This window comes from Condylura cristata, unplaced genomic scaffold (assembly GCF_000260355.1).
Source record: "Condylura cristata isolate star-nosed mole 26May11 unplaced genomic scaffold, ConCri1.0 scaffold00017, whole genome shotgun sequence".
NCBI lineage: Eukaryota > Metazoa > Chordata > Mammalia > Eulipotyphla > Talpidae > Condylura > Condylura cristata.
Genome location: NW_004567118.1, coordinates 21951688 through 21967641, shown reverse-complemented (window position 1 = coordinate 21967641; position 15954 = coordinate 21951688). Strand labels below are relative to the sequence as shown.

At 44.4% G+C, this 15954-nt stretch overlaps 1 protein-coding gene across 1 annotated transcript in view; it reads right to left on the bottom strand.

The window, feature by feature from the left end:
- The window catches only part of PRPSAP2 (phosphoribosyl pyrophosphate synthetase-associated protein 2), a 33748-nt gene extending 19311 nt beyond the window's left edge, over positions 1-14437 (bottom strand). The window contains exons 1-6 of the mRNA XM_004684545.2: positions 14241-14437; positions 8761-8856; positions 8366-8516; positions 7070-7122; positions 4528-4594; positions 1196-1368 (exon numbers count right to left, since the gene is read on the bottom strand). Coding sequence (XP_004684602.1) covers positions 1196-1368; positions 4528-4594; positions 7070-7122; positions 8366-8484 — 412 coding nt within the window. The 5' untranslated portion in view covers positions 8485-8516; positions 8761-8856; positions 14241-14437. The remainder of the gene's footprint in view (positions 1-1195; positions 1369-4527; positions 4595-7069; positions 7123-8365; positions 8517-8760; positions 8857-14240) is intronic.
- Between the last annotated feature and the right edge of the window lie 1517 nt (positions 14438-15954).

Below are 15954 nucleotides of genomic sequence, written 5' to 3'. Positions count from 1 at the left end.
TCTGCCTGTTCTGCTCCCCACTCTGTTTCTGGTGAATCCTCTCACCGCCCCTGCACCTCTGGCCTGTACCCCAGTTCTGTATGCCTAAATAAATATATCTTTCAAAAAAAATCGTAAAGGGAAACTCACCTGAAGGAGCAGGAAAAGGCGGACCACCCAGGCGCTATGCCCGAAGAGATGGCCAGAACTTTTCCAGATTTGGTGAGCCCCCTTCTCCTTCAGCAATCTGCCTGCCTCAGCGTTTTCAATGGGGTATGCTACTGATGTTGGTGAGTTTCAGGTTTTATCAAATGTCTCTTTGTTTTCTATCTTTGGAATGCTACAACAGTAAGTGCTGAACTGTAGTGATGTGGGACTTTTTATTCATGCGCTATTTGTCATTGTCAATGCTCTATGATATGAACTTTCTAAACTTACATACATACACATACACAACAACTCTGATGAATATACAGAAACAAGGGGGAAGCATTTAGGATGTTACCTGAAAATGCACAACACAAAATAATACATGGTTTGCAAAATATGCCAATCTCTCGTGGGGAAGGAAAGAGGCTAATGTAAAAACAGTTGTCTGTCAACATAGTTGGTTCCAAATGTCTTCCTCCCCTTTAAAAATAAATTGAACATGGGCACTCCCTGGTGGCACAACGGTTAAAGTGCAGCACTGCAAAGCTGGCCACAGCCACCTTGGTAGGAGTTCGATCTCCATCCCGGAGGTGACCCACATGGCGCAGCGACCTCTCCTGACCCGCCCGCTGCTCCCCTCAGCAGTGTACTTCATCTATCTGCCTGTTCTGCTTCCCACTCCGTCTCTGGTGAATCCTCTCACGGCCCCTGCACCTCTGGCCTGTACCCCAGTTCTGTGTGCATAAATAAATCTTTAAAAAAATAATAAACTGAATGATTGTAACTTGTCATCTCAATGTCCTTTTCCCCCCACCCTTTCAAATGCAGTTTTTTAAACAAGGAATTTTAAGGGAAAAAAGTCATTCTCATCACTTTTGTGCTTTAGGGAGTTGGGACAGGAGAGAATTCTCTATACTGTTTTCTCATTATAAATTGTTTTTAAAAGCAGTATCACTAATTTTACCCTCCAGCATTCTAATTTAGTTACAATAATGTTCTAGGGTTTCTAAGGTAAAAACAAAATTCCCAGGCCACAAATTACTTATCAAATATCTGCCATCCTCACCAGCTTTGCACATCATCGAAGCCAGCAACTTAGAAACAATGGAGCCTCTTTTTCTCATCTTGCACTGCTTGCTGTATGGAAAGTAGGGAATCACCCCAATGATGCTCTTGGCACAGGAGGTCTTACAAGCATAGACCATAATCAGGAGCTCCATGATGGTTGTGTTGACGTCCCTGTAGCCCCAAAGAAAAGCCCAGAAAGAAATGTTAAGACACAAGACAATCTCTCCCTGTTCCAACAAAGAAGCAGCAATGTGCTGCTCTCTCCAAGACTGAAGGCTCAAGACACTTAAAAAAGAAACCAGGTCTCTCCCTGGTGGTGCATCGGGTTAAAGGACCGCATTATGAAGCTCTCCAAAGCCGCTGCAGCACAAGTTCGATCCCCACCCTGAAGTGACCACATGGCTGGCAGAGCTCTCCTGACCCGCCCACTGCTCCCCTGGGCAGTGTATTTCAGTACAGCTACCTGTTCTGCTCCCCACTCTGTCTCTGGTGAATCCTCTCAACTACCACATGTCTGGCCTGTACCCCAGCTCTGTAAGAGTAAATAGATAAATCTTAAAAAAAAAAAAAAAAAGGAAACCAATGAATTCCTGCCTTCTCATGATGGGGGCCCCATCAGTCCCCCACCACAGCCTTCCTCAGTCTACGACCCTATTTCCTTTTTCATTGGGAAAAGCACACTGAGGAGCTTCCACGCCACACCCCTCCCCACACACGCATCTATAACCTTCCAGTCAGCCTTCCTCCAGGATCAGAGAGGAACTTGCCACACCAAAGTCACCCCGCATGAGCTCTGCTACATTTCTCTCCTCCCCAAGCCCTCCTGCCTTATGGAGGACATGGCTACAGCCATCTACCCTCCCTTAATTCTGTCATCAATTTGTTACATTCCCCCTGCTCACATCTATCAGTCTATGTCATTTCTTCCATTGAAAAAGAAACTCAGGACCACAAATTCACTACCGTTTTTCTTTGCCCCCCTGTGTAGAATGCCTCAATGGAGATGCCCACATTCTGAAAGAGCACATGTGGAGGAACCAGCTGTGAGTGATAGTTAAACCAAGGTTCCCAACTATGCCCCCAGGAACAGCATTTTTCATGAGCTGAAACAAGGCTTTCCATCACTAAACTTAAACAATAAAAATCTCTGACTGAAAAAAAAAAATCTCTGACTGGCAGGAAAAGAATAACTGAATGGACTAATTTTTTTTAAAGTTTTCATAAATTACCATTATTTTACATCCTAGTTAATTTTTGACAGTGTAAGGATTTCTCCCCTGAGAAATTCTCCCTGGGTAGCCCTCCCACCACCAAAGCACCCGTAGGATTCCTCCACCACCTGCCCTCACCTCCAACCCTGTCCTCACTTCTCCTCTCCCTCCTGGATGCCTCAGCCCTATGGTCAGTTTTCCTGACCTTTTGTTTGGCTTCTCTATATTCTACACTAAGTGATACCATCTGGTATTTATCATTCCCCTTCTCACTTATTTAGCATAACCCCGTCCAGCTTCATCTATGTTGCCACCGATGGCACGAATTGATCTTTTTTGATCACTGATATACCACATCTTCTTGATCTGTTCATCTGTTTTGGGGCATTTAGGCTGTTTCCACATCTTGGCTATTGTAAACAGCATTGTAGTAAACAAAGGGATGCAGGTTTCTTTCTGAATCAGTTTCTGTGTCCTTTGGGCAGCTCCCTAGGAGTGGGAATTGCTGGGTCATATGGCAGATTTACTTCAGTCTTTTAGGAACCCCCACACAGCTTTCCATAGTGACTGGTAGGCAGAATTTTTAATTACATTTTTTTCTTATTCATCTAGTGCCTACCTACCACTAGATGGTACTAAAATGAAGTATAAGATACATCTGACCAAACCAAATTTTAATGTTAACTATTTCACAAAGAAAACCGGGACATCCTGGATTTCTGCAGTCTAGCTACAATTACAAATCCCTGCTCTAGCATAGGCCTACAACACCGTATAGAACAATGCAAAATGAGACAAGAGAGAAAATTAGGGGGTGGTTTTGGCAAGCAGGCTAGGGAACTGCCAAAAGGGCTGGTTATGTATCTGAAAGAAATGAAAAGAGATTTCAAGGAGACGAGCACTCTTATTCAGGAGAGCCTAGGAAAGGAAACAAACTAAATGCCACAAGATGGGTGAGCAGGTAACAGACATGTGGGCTATCATACAGTGGAATGTTATTGGCTGTGAGAAGACGAGAGCCTCGTCCTGCCATTGGCAACAATATGGATAGAACCTGGGTGCTTCATGCTAAGTGAGAAAAGCTAGAGGAAGATAGTACCAGTTACACATAAAACCGAAAAAGTCAAACCAATAGAAAACAGTAAAAGGGGGATGGGAAGACAAGATTAATATTTAGGGTATAAACTTGCAACAGGTAGTAAACTAAGCCAAACAGAGCTAATAAAATGAATAGAGGCAATATTACATACTTACATAAAAATCACTATGATAATGATATATAAATGTCCTAAAGTAACACAGTTGCACACCATAAATTTACAATGTTCAATGAAAAAAATAGCAAAAAATCTCTACTTTTAATACTTGGTTATTTCCACCCTTCTTAACACTCAAAAAACACCGAGGTAGCAGGTATGTCAGAAAAATTAAGGGAGTGGGTCCTCCCTGATGGCACAAGGGGTTAAAGTGTAACACTATAAAGCTTTCTACAGCCACTGCAGCAGGAGTTGGATCCCTGGCCAGGGAGCTGACCCACAAGGCTCAGCAGACCTCTCCTGTCTCACCCGCTGCTCCCCTCCACAGTGTACCTCAGAAGATCTGCCTATTCTGCTCCTCTGGTGAATCTTCTTACCCCTGCCCACCTCTGGCCTGTACCCCAGTTCTTGTTTGCATAAGTAAGTAAATCTTTAAAAAAGAAAAATTAAGTAAGGTATGCTCACTGTAACACTACCTTAATCTTCTTTTTTTTTTTTTTTTTTTAAAGATTTATTTATTTGTGCATACAGAACTGGGGTGCAGGCCAGAGGCTCAGGGGTGGCGAGAAGCTTCACCAGAGACAGAGTGGGGAGCAGAACAGGCAGATCGACGAAGTACACTGTTGAGGGGAGCAGTGGGCGGGCCAGGAGAGGTCTGCTGCACCATGTGGTCACCTCCGGGGCAGGCGGGAATCGAACTCATGCGGAAGCGGCTTTAGATTCTCAGTGCTGTGCTTTAACCCACTGCGCCACCAGGGAGAGCCACTATCTTAATCTTCTTATCTAACAAACTCATTATTCTAAACACTCATGTCCAAACTAAAACCCAGAAAGCTACACACTTCTATGGGATAAATACTCACTTTGAAATAGTCTGGATGATGAAAACATCTTTTCCCCTCACGGATTCTTGGATTTGTACTCTTGTTTCTGGCAGAAAAGGGGGAAAAAAGAGGAGGGATAAAGAAAGCATATCATTTACATTTTTAAAAATATATCAAAAACCCACATCTTACCCCAAAGTCACAATAAATATGGAAATGGAATTGTTACAAAAAGCATTAGGATTTCAGTGTTACAAGTGATAATAAACATACTGCCCATTAAACTTTCTAAACATGCTTAGTTTTAATCACATGACACGCAGAAGCGGGAATTACATTGCTGACTTAAAACAAGTAAATCTGTCCTTCACAATTTTTGTGCATGAGCAATGAGAGCTGAACCCACTCTTACAAGAAATGATATACTCATCCACCTAACCAGTAACAATTAAGAATTATTAGGGCCTTCCTGGTGGCACATGGAGTTAGATCTTGGCACAATGAGGCTGTTGCCAGCCCCTGCAGCACAATTCAATTCCCAGCCAGCCCTGGCCCACGTGGCGCAGCAGACCTCTCCTGTCTCACCTGCTGCTCCCCTCAGCAGTGTTTCAGTCCATCCACCTGTTCTGCTCCCCACTCTGTCTCTGGTGAATTCCCTTACACACACTCCACACACCTTTGGCCTACACCCATGTTCTTGTATGTATAAATAAAAATCTTTTTTCAAAAATCACTAAGCACACATCTTAGAATGCTGTGAGAATCAACACCACAACAGCCAATATCTATACTCTCAAAAAATGTATGACCAGTCCCAGAGAAACAATCAGAGAATCCAGAGTGGGCCATTCTATTAGACAACCTCTTCAAAAAGTCAACATAATGGGAAGAAAAGAAAAAAAAGGTATCTGGACACTTACAGATCACAGAAACCAAAAATCAAAACAAAAAATAAACATATATTAAGGCTCTTTAAGACATCTATGGAAACTGGAATATAGAATAGCTCTTAAATGACTGAAGAACTTGTAGTTTCATTAAATGTATCAACAGTGTTTACTTATATAGGAGAAAGTCCCTATTTTTAGAAGATGTATGGTCACATACTCAGGGCTTAAGTGTCCATTTTTGCTACTTATTTCAAGTGGTTCCACATATACACAGTCACAGTAAAACATTACATAATCACACTGCAAAATATTAAATAATGACTCCACGTGGTGCTTGGATACTTATGGCTATTATACTATTCTTCCCGCCTTTTTTAATCTTTGAACATTTTCACTAAAAATGTTGGGGGGAGGAAACCTGCAATAAAGTAGTGAAATAAGCCCTATAGAGCTAATAGAGTGACTAGAGTTAACAAGTAATACAGGAATGTAGTACCATGGGAAAAAAAAATGAGTTTCAAGGCAGGAAGCTCTGGATTAGAATCCTGACTCTGCTGCCCTGGGACACTGCACCTAACACCATCCCCAAGCTCAATTTTCAGTACCTGGTAAGTAAGAGTCAGGAATCTATAAAGGTTAGTTCCCTCCTTCCTTTCCAAGAGACACCAAGTGAGGTCCTCCTCTCACTCACCAGCCTGGAGAGTGAACCAACCTCCTCTGAACTTCCAGCACACCTCTCTCATTTAGCTAAAGCCCTCCCTTCCAGACCAGACATCGCCCAGCTCTCTTCATCAGCAGAATCTTCTCCAAACTCTCCTTGCATATTTTCTTTAATGACACTGTTTTCTTACTAAAGCCACATGGGGATCTTGGCAGAGAGGAAAGGAGGCAGTGATGGAGAAACAAATAGGGGAAAGACTAAGTTCTCCTTTTCCTCAAAGACTCTTGTAAATTCTTTAATATTTTGATACTTGACAAAATCCTATCATGGAAAAGGAGAGGGAATTCATATTTAATGAGCAACTACTCAAGTACTGTATGGCACGAAAAATCATCCCACTCAGTCCCCAATTTGCTGACTAGAAAGATTAAACAACCTGCCAAGGATAAGCCGAGGGACTCTCAAGTCCATGCAAGCTGTCCTCTCATACTCCTGCTGGAATGGCCAAAGAGCATTTCTAAAGCAATTACAAGGATTAAGTAACACACAGTTTTTACAAGTTGGGGTGTTTATTATATAGATAATTAACAAAAAGCATTTCCTCACAAGATTTCATAAAGTCCAACCCATAGCAGTTTACATGCAGATGAATAACAACTAAAACTGGCTGCACGGTATTTACTCACCTGTCTAAGGTGACAGAAATTCCATCAATGACTGAGCTAATGTCCCACGCAGCAGATGGTCAGCCAGTGTGTGTGTGTGTGTGTGCATGCATGTGTATGGTTTTAATTGGACAAGGCCTAGGAGCTAGAATTGAAGGCCCCAGATCTGACTTACCCCAGGGTTCTATGCCTAACTTGTATTAGTGAGAGCTAACACCACTCTCACCCCTTTGCCAGCCTCACTTCCTGTTCCCAGGCCTAGCTGCATGCCAAGCCCAGTTGTCCCAACAGTGGAGAATGCGCGCTGAGAGAGTATGCCATATTCCACAAAAAGATCGGTATTATACGTGTCCAAGAGAGCTCACCTCTGTTAGGTTCCTGGTAAACCTGCACTTTGCCCATCTCCACCCCCAGCCGCCTGGAGAAAGGAAGAAAAAGTTGAAAAGGTAACAGAACAGATTTAATATCTTTACTGCTTGAAGATGATTCATAAATTGATAAAAACAAAACAGCAAAATAAAATAAAATTTAGAGTGGGTATTAATTTGTTGTCACTTCATTACTTACTATCTCACCCAACCCCATGTCTACCTAAGAAGGCCTACATCAGCCCCTCCGCCTCACTGACCATTTCCTCATGCTCTTTAAACTCCAGCCACCTTCCTGGGATTCACCAAAACTTCCCCACACCCCCCTGCACACCACAGGGCCTTTAAACCTGCTGCTGCGTCTGCTGATAGCTTTGCCCCCAGACTTTCATTCACTGGTTCCTTCAATTTCTCAGCTCACATACCACCCCTTGATTTAAAAAGCATCCTAGTGCCCACGCTACAGCCGAGCCGCCTGCCCCATCCCTCCGCTCACGCAGTTTTCTTCGTGGCATTTAAACTATCTGAAGTTATCGTTTGTTTTGACTTGCTTCTCTTCTGGTTCCCCTACTAAACGTAAGAAGGCTCCTTCTTGGTACTGCATATTCACTGTTTATGCCCAACATCTAGGTAAAGTCTACTTCATAATAGGGGTTCAAATTTTACTTAATAAATAACTAAAATTATGTCAAACTATAATCTATAACTATTTTCATTATACTCGCTTTATACTTTCTTCAGTACATAGCAGTACCTGACAATCTCTGACATTCATGAGGTATTCAATAAGTACCTGTTGAATGAGGGCCTCCCAGGGGTTAAAGTCTCGTACTGTCAAGCTATCCCCACTCACTGCGGCATGAGTTCGACCTTTGGTGAGGCAGCTGACCCACATGGCACACCAGACCTCTCCTGTCTCTCCCACTGCTTCCCTCAGCAGTATAGCTTAATAAATCTGCCTGTTCTGCTCCCCACTCTGTCTCTGGTGAATCCCTCACACAGAAGCCCCCCAACCCCACAGCACCTCTGGTCAACACCCCAATTCTTCTACACAAAATGAGTTAAATAAATCTTTTAAAAATAAATGTCTATTGGAAAAATAAATAAATAAATAAATGTCTATTGATAAATATGTATGGAGTTATAACAGTTTTAAAAAGATTAGCCCTTCATAGATAGGTAACACAAAGATTAATCACAGAATATTTGCTGTAACCATCAGTGCTAATCTGATTATCAAATTTAAAACATCACACAACGAGAACAGATTTTACTGGTCTGGTTATAACTCACTCAGCAATTTTCTTTGAAAGCTCCATACATGATGAATTAGAATTTGCTGAAAACAACACCAGACCTCCCTTAGTTACGTTCATCTTGGTTTCTAATTCAGGTGGCGCCACACAAAACATCAAAACCTTCTTGGTTTTCCAATTCTCAGAGCCTAGAAGGATACAAAAACATCAAGAACTGCCAAATGAGATTATATCAACCTGGATGGATTTTTTTTTTTAACTAGCAAATGAGTTTAGCTAAATGAAATTCGTTTTCACCGTAACAGTCTCTGATATTTAAGTAATAGATGAATAGAAAGTTTATTTGGATCTCAGGGCATCAAATTTATAGAAATATGTTACCAGATAACTGAACTAGTTTTCACAACCACTGAGAATAAATGATAAACTTACAAGAAAGGCGGAGCTGAAGAGCTCAGTGTTTTACTGTTTGCTGCTTAAAGTCAATTACGGACAACCTCCTTTTATTCTCTGACAACAAAATTCCTCCTGGATTAACACACAGAAAAATGGCAGAGCCATTAGCAAGGATATGGGTTGACTGATCCTTAAACGATGAATAAATGACCCATCTAGGCCCACCTTTCCCATGATACTTGCGTACTGTAAACACTCCCCCTTTCCTGGCCTGGTAGCTGCCTCTTGGATTCCCTGGGCCATCTCTAACGCTGACATTGTTGTCTGCATTTTTCTCAACGGGAACACAAGGTAGAATCAATAACATCCTTGAAAGAAAGTGACCTACCAAGTGGCAGGCAGCAGGGCACAACCATGGCCTAGAAGTTAGCAACTGAGGTTCGAAGCCCTCCCGCTGCCCAACTACTACATTTTCTTCCGCCTCCACTGTCTGGACTGAGCGCCTTCGACATGCAGGGAGACTGCAGACTGGATGAAAGAGCCAGGCCAGCGTAGGCAGTGGGGGTCAGCCCACTGCATTGTCTCGGTTGGTTATTTACTTGGCATGGGAGAGCTGGAGATCACACATGGGCTGGAAGCCATGTAGATCATTTTTGTTATTCTTAAATTTTAATTACACATAATATAAAAATACATTCTCCTTATAGAAAACAAACAAGATAGTTACGGCTAAGACCACCAGCCCTGATCCCAGCCTCTCTCCATCCACCTCCCCAGGCCTTAGTAGTTTAGTATGGACACCATTCCCATGAGTGACACCACCCCCATAAAAAATAATGTATGAAAAATATATTTGTGACATTAAAAGTATCATTGTGGCCCTCCCTGGTGGCGCAGCGGGTTAAAGCATTTCACTGAGAAGCTAAAGCCACTTCAGCATGAGTTTGATTCCCGCCTGCCCCGGAGGTGACCACATGGCGAGGCAGACCTCTCCTGACCCGCCCGCTGCACCCCTCAGCAGTGTACTTCGTCGATCTGCCTGTTCTGCTCCCCACTCTGTCTCTGGTGAAGCCTCTCACTGCCCCTGAGCCTCTGGCCTGCACCCCAGTTCTGTATGTACAAATAAAATTTTAAAAAAAGTATCATTGTACAAACCTATCTATAATCTGCATTTCTGTTAAACAACATATTTTGACAATCTGGGCTGGGAAGCACAGACCCAACTTGTCCTTTGTAACTGCCGCCCAGTAGTGCGGGTGCAGACATCCCACATGTACGAGGTGGCACTCCAGAAAGGTGTCCTTGTGCACAGTACACGTCTCTCTGCGGTCAAGGCAAGAAAGGAACCCCTGGGTCACGATGTGGTCCAAGTTATGGTCCCACCAGCAGACTAGGGGAGTGTAATTCCCCACACTGCACCTCTTAAGGGGCACCCACAAACGGAAACATGGGGCACTACAGTGGAAGGTACCCAAAGCCTATGAATTATAAATAGGAACATTTACCACACTGACACAAGACCTCATGTCAAGGAAGACCACTGCAGCCACCATGGAAAGTAGCTTCAGCTCAGCGATGAGCAAACTGGAGCCCTCAGGCCCAACCCGGCCCCCCTCAAGCTACTTCTATAGAGAAAACTGCATTGAAACTTACAGCTATCCTCGTTGTTTATAAACGGCCTATGGAGTCAATGGCAAAGCTGACTATGGCTCACAAAGCCTAAGTATTTATCTGGCCCCATACTGAGAAAGTCACTGAGTCATTTCACAGCATAGTGTCAGGCAGTGGCTGGTATACATGAAAGTAACACATTTAATCACCATTACTCAAAGTTGGAAGTGACCTTCAGTGTCTTCTAACACCAGCTCACAGCCAGCCTTGGTGTTTGGGAGCAGTGGGTGCTGGTCTAGGAAAGGCTTTGAAGTCACTCATGTTGGCATCTTGGCTCCTCCACCTGCCTGACTCACTGCAAAGCCTGTAAGTTACTTAGCTTCTACAAGCCTTGTCACATCTATGAATATTGATTTCTCAGGCTTATACAAAATTAATTTCTGTAGCACACTTAACACAGTGCCCCATGTAACAAGAGATGTTTGGCAAATGGAAGCTACATATGAATCAACTTCATGTTATGGTTAATCCCAAACAAGTACAGTAATATGCATGGGGCATGCATCTTTTCACATTGCCAACCTTCAAATAAGAAGCTACTTAAAGTGCCATCAGCATGTTTGGAAGGACTTAGGACACTTAAAATGAAGTATCTTAGGGTTAAAAAGAGATCTGAGAGGCAGTTTGACCATCTAAGAAATTCCTGCCAAGGAACCACTCCAAATGTATAAAAAGCCTGAGACTGCTGCCCATTTCCTGAGAGCCCATTCTTCCAATTCTTCCTTAGAATGCACTAAGACCTCGCTCCCTGAAAGGCTGTGTGGAGGTTCCTCAAAACACTAAAACTGGATGTATCATATGATCCAGAACCCCCTTCTGGAGTCTACCCAAGGAACACAAAAGCACTAATTCGAAAGGAAGCCTGCACGCCTATATTTACTGCAGCACTATTTACAATAGACAAGATATGAAAACAACCTAAGTGCCCCAAAACAGATTAATGGATCAAGAAGATGCAGTATGTATACACATGGAATGTTACTCAGCAGTGGACAATGATAAACAAAATGGCCATTTGTAGCAGCACGGATGGAGCTAGCTGCAAGGGTCTATGCTAAGCAAAATAAGTCAGAAGGAAATACCAGATGGTTCCACTCGGTTGTGGAATATAAACAAACCAAGCAAAGGGTCAGAAAAAAGCTGAACATAGATCTGAGGCTCACAGCAGGGGACATGAGGGGAAAGGGGCCAAAATAGAGACTATGGTGATGGATCATGGGTGCTATGGTGGTGGGAGAACTACCTGAGGGGAGAAATCAAACACGGCCTAAAAATTTTTTCTTACACGGTAAGAAAAAAATAAATTTAATTTTAAAATAAAAAGCTCTCCCAGAAGCCTCCACCCAATGGTCCTTTCCTTTCCTCAAAGACTTATGGGAAGTATCAAATTCCTTTTCTGTAAGGAGGCCTTCAACCTTTCTCAAGGTGGTTCTCTTGCCTCCATGTAGTCTCTTCTCCACATTATTTCCATATGGGTTATGGTTTATGTTCCCTTCATCACCCTGAGTGAGGGCTTTAGCAACCTAGTCTCTAATCAAAACATAAGACACCCTCAAAATAGCACAGGTGGGAGGGGCCGTTTGGAAACGGTTATCAGTACAGTCATTATCAGTACTATTCATTTCACAAGCTGTCAAGCATAAGGGCTATGGCTAGTTTTAGATCTTTTCGCTACTGGAAATTTACCAAGCTTCAAGAAAAGTGAGGTTTAGAGATGATCCTCAGAAGCACAGTCATCGCAGGACGGGGCTGGCAGCAGGCTCATTAGCACAGCCTGTAGTGTGAAATGAAGAGTAGAGAGAATGCCCTGATTTTCCTCCCATGAGAAACAGTTGCTTTTACATTTATCCTAAATTTACTCCTGAAAGTGTGAGTTGTAAACAACACAAAAACACACCTTTTATCTACATATAGAAATCAGAATCCTTTTTGAATGATTTGTGACAAAACCTGTTTAGCCTCATGAAAGAAAGCACATTGAAAGATCACTTGTTTTGGATGTGCTAGCAGTCATTTCAAACCCACAGATCCATAACTCAGATGCAGAGAGGAAGGCTGGCTTTAAAGTGAACTGCTTGCCCCTCTAAGTGTCCGCGGTGTAAACACCTTCTATCTGGGAACAGAAGTAGCAATGTGAAGCCTCGGATTTGCCTTCCACACTTGCTAGCTCCCAGAAAGAGGGCATGTCACATGGCCTCAACCGGCCTCAATCTTTCCCTTCCTCACAGCTGAGATAGTTGCCTGGGAAAAATTACTTCCCCACTGAAATGTAAGCCCACAACAGCAGGGTTGCTGTTGTTGTTTTTTAAAACTATTATATTCTCTATCTATTCAATACCTGAAACTGTACCTGCCATGTAGGGGAGGCTCGGGAAACGTGTTAAACACCCTGACCTCCATGAGTTCCGATTCACAAATGCAATTGGAGCTAGTTTGCAAACTAAAAGTCATCCTAATTTATGATAGATAGATCTCAGTATTGAATAGAATTAGAAGAGCAAAACCTAAACTGAATTTATTTTCCACACCTCCGTGATCCCAGGCTTTGTTTATCTAGCCATCAGGATTTCTTAGGGCTGACCTTTGCTAAGTGCTCGAATTCTTATGATAACTCAATGCAGCCAAGTACTAGGTCCATTTCCGACATAGGAAAGTGAGCCCTGGAGATGAAGAAATTTACTCACGGCTGCACAGCTCTAAGCTGCAAACAGGACCTCTGCTTCAGCCTCACCTGTAGTACACAGTTGTACACAATAGCAGGCTGCACAGTCTCCCAACACCACAAAAAATGACTTTGACATCCCAACGAATTCCACATGACAGCGAGCAGAATGGGACCGGTATGCAAATGTCTATTGTAAACATACCTTGTTTGAATAACAATTTATATGAAGTGCCAAAAAAATACCTAACTTTGACTCAATATTTCACCTTCTGTGAATTCAAGGAGAGAAAAAACTATGAACTCATGATGGGCGCTGTAAGATCTTTTTAAGAGAGGTTATACAGGACACATGGCAAGGTTCCATAATGAGGTAATTAAGTAAAACTCTACATTCATTGTAGAGCACTATCCAGCACTATGCAAAGGTGCCTATGCTGAGTGAATTGTGTCTCCTCTAATCAAAACTGGGTAAAGGTGGTATAGACCAGGAGACCAGGATTCAATAATGTGGGTAAATTATTTTTATTGTGCATGTAAATGTCTTCAACATTAGAAATCACATTTCCTCAAGCACTAGGTCCCCTTAAGTCCCCCTTCCGCATTTCCTTATTCCTTACAAAAACTAAACACTCAAACTGCGCCAATTCTAAAATGGGGGTGGGGGAAGGGATAACCTTATCATCAATGTAATGTACTGACTGGGGCAAACATTTTAAAGCAGCTTGTCTAAAAATTATATATTGCTGCCTTCCGTCAATCTCTGCTGGGTGAGCTGAGTGGCCCTTGGGCTAACAAACGTCGGCGACTAGCAATGCCAGTCACGTTAAAGTCAAGGGTCTGGCCGATTAAACATCGGAGACGGCTGTTTGGGGCTTGTTTTCTGAACTGCCCAGCAGCTGGTCCCATCATTAGGACTTGACTCGCACCGGTGCCTGGAGGGTGGGCTGGGGAAGGGGGTACAGCGATCGTGCGCCAGGCCGATCTCCGACAGCAAAAGGAAGGGAGGTGGCGGCTTCCGGCGCGAGGCCGGGGTCTCCCCTTCGTACCCCCAGCGCCGCCCGGGATCGCGACCCGTCCACCAGCCGGTGCCGCGGGGCTCCCCGCCCCTTGCACCTGCGCCCCGCAATGCCGCAGCCCGCCGGTCCGCGCCGCCACTTGCCGCCGGCTCCCGCCCGCCTACCTGGCCCCGACCCCAGCCCCGGCCCCGCCGCAGCCTCCGCTGCCGAAAGAAGAAAGCGCCGGGTCTCCAAGCAGCGTCTCTAGGAGCAAAATGGCGACTCCATGCGCAAGAACGGCGTCCGCGACGAATGCGAGGCCTGGGGACGGGGGCGTGGCAGGGGGCGGTGCCAGGATCTGGGCCTGCAGGGTCACCTGGCTCCGGATTGTGGGCGTGGCCCAAGCGAGGGGGAGGAGCGGGGCCCTCGGGCCAGGCAGTGGGTGGGGCCAGAAGGGGCGGGGCCGAGGGAGGGCGGGGCCGGGGAGGGGCGGGGCGGCGCCTCCGGAGGGCCCCAGGGCTGTCTCTACCCCGCTGCGGATGTGAAAGGGAGAAGAAGCTTAGATGAGTCTGAGACCTGGAATTACAGATGTCGGGCTTCAAGTCTTTACTGGCTGTAACCTTGCGTAAGTTACTGAACTGCATCGTTCACCTCTTTACCATTGACTCCTACTTAAACATCTCGGTTCAGTTGTCACTTTCAAGTCTTCCCTAACCCATCCACCCCACAAAAAAGCTCTATTTCTTGTAATTTCCTTTTTTTTTAAGATTTATTTATTTATGCATACACAACTGGGGTGCAGGCCAGAGGTGGTGTTGGGGGAGAGAAGATTCACCAGAGACAGAGCGGGGAGCATAACAGGCATATCGATGAAGTACACTGCTGAGGGGAGCAGCGGGCGGGTCAGGAGAAGTCTGCTGCGCCATGTGGGTCACCTCCCTGGCCCGGGATCGAACTCATGCTGAAGTGGCTGCTGATAGCTTCATAGTGCTTTGCACCTGTAGCACCACCAGGGAGGCCCCTCTATTCCACTCCAATGCAGTTCTCCACTAGTCTCTTGCTAAACTTGATCAACCCCTGCTGCCTGTAGATTTGCATAGTCTGCCTGTCATAGAGTGCTCGATCACACATCACTGACCCTCTCCAAGGGTCAAGTGGTTGCCATTAGAATATGTATCAAGGCTTAAGTGTAAGACATTACACATCGACATTTTTAAAGGGAGGAAAAGAATCCTTGCTCTAGTTTCCTAAAAGTTTCTCAGCAGAGTTTCATCAGGCAGCACAACTTCTCTTTCAAATGATGATGGAAATGAAAACACAGGCACTTGGCCCAGCGTCTGGATCTCACTCCCTCACCCAGGCCTGTCTCTGAGAAGCAACCCATCCCATCCACTTCCCTTGTATGTGACTTTCAGTTGTCTTTGGCACATAATCTGCTGGCCAGGAACCCATGGTGAGGTGAGGAAGGGGGGCAGGAAAAAGAGGCTGGGGAAAACACCTCAAACAAGGTCATCCTCCTCAAAGAGGCTGGAATGTGATGGAACAGAGCTAAGGACAGATGGATAATACAGTAACTGCCTCTTCAGCCCATATGGAGCAGGAAGTTGCAAGCAGAGTCCAGGTCCTGAGGAGAATAATTAAGCAGGTATGGGTCCAGGATGAAGGTAAGAAAGCAGATATAGGCCCAGGTCTGTCTCAGAAGAGTCAGAATAGGGGCTCTTGTTGATTCACCCTTTGAGCCTGAGACAGCAAGTTAGGTTACAGCTACATCTAAGGGAAAAAATACAGCAGTGACTCTGTAAGACAAGTTTATTCATCTTTCATATACTGCAGTTTCACAGTCTAGGAACTCAAACACACTTCCACCTTCTGTTAAGATTAAGGCTCATCCTCATAATT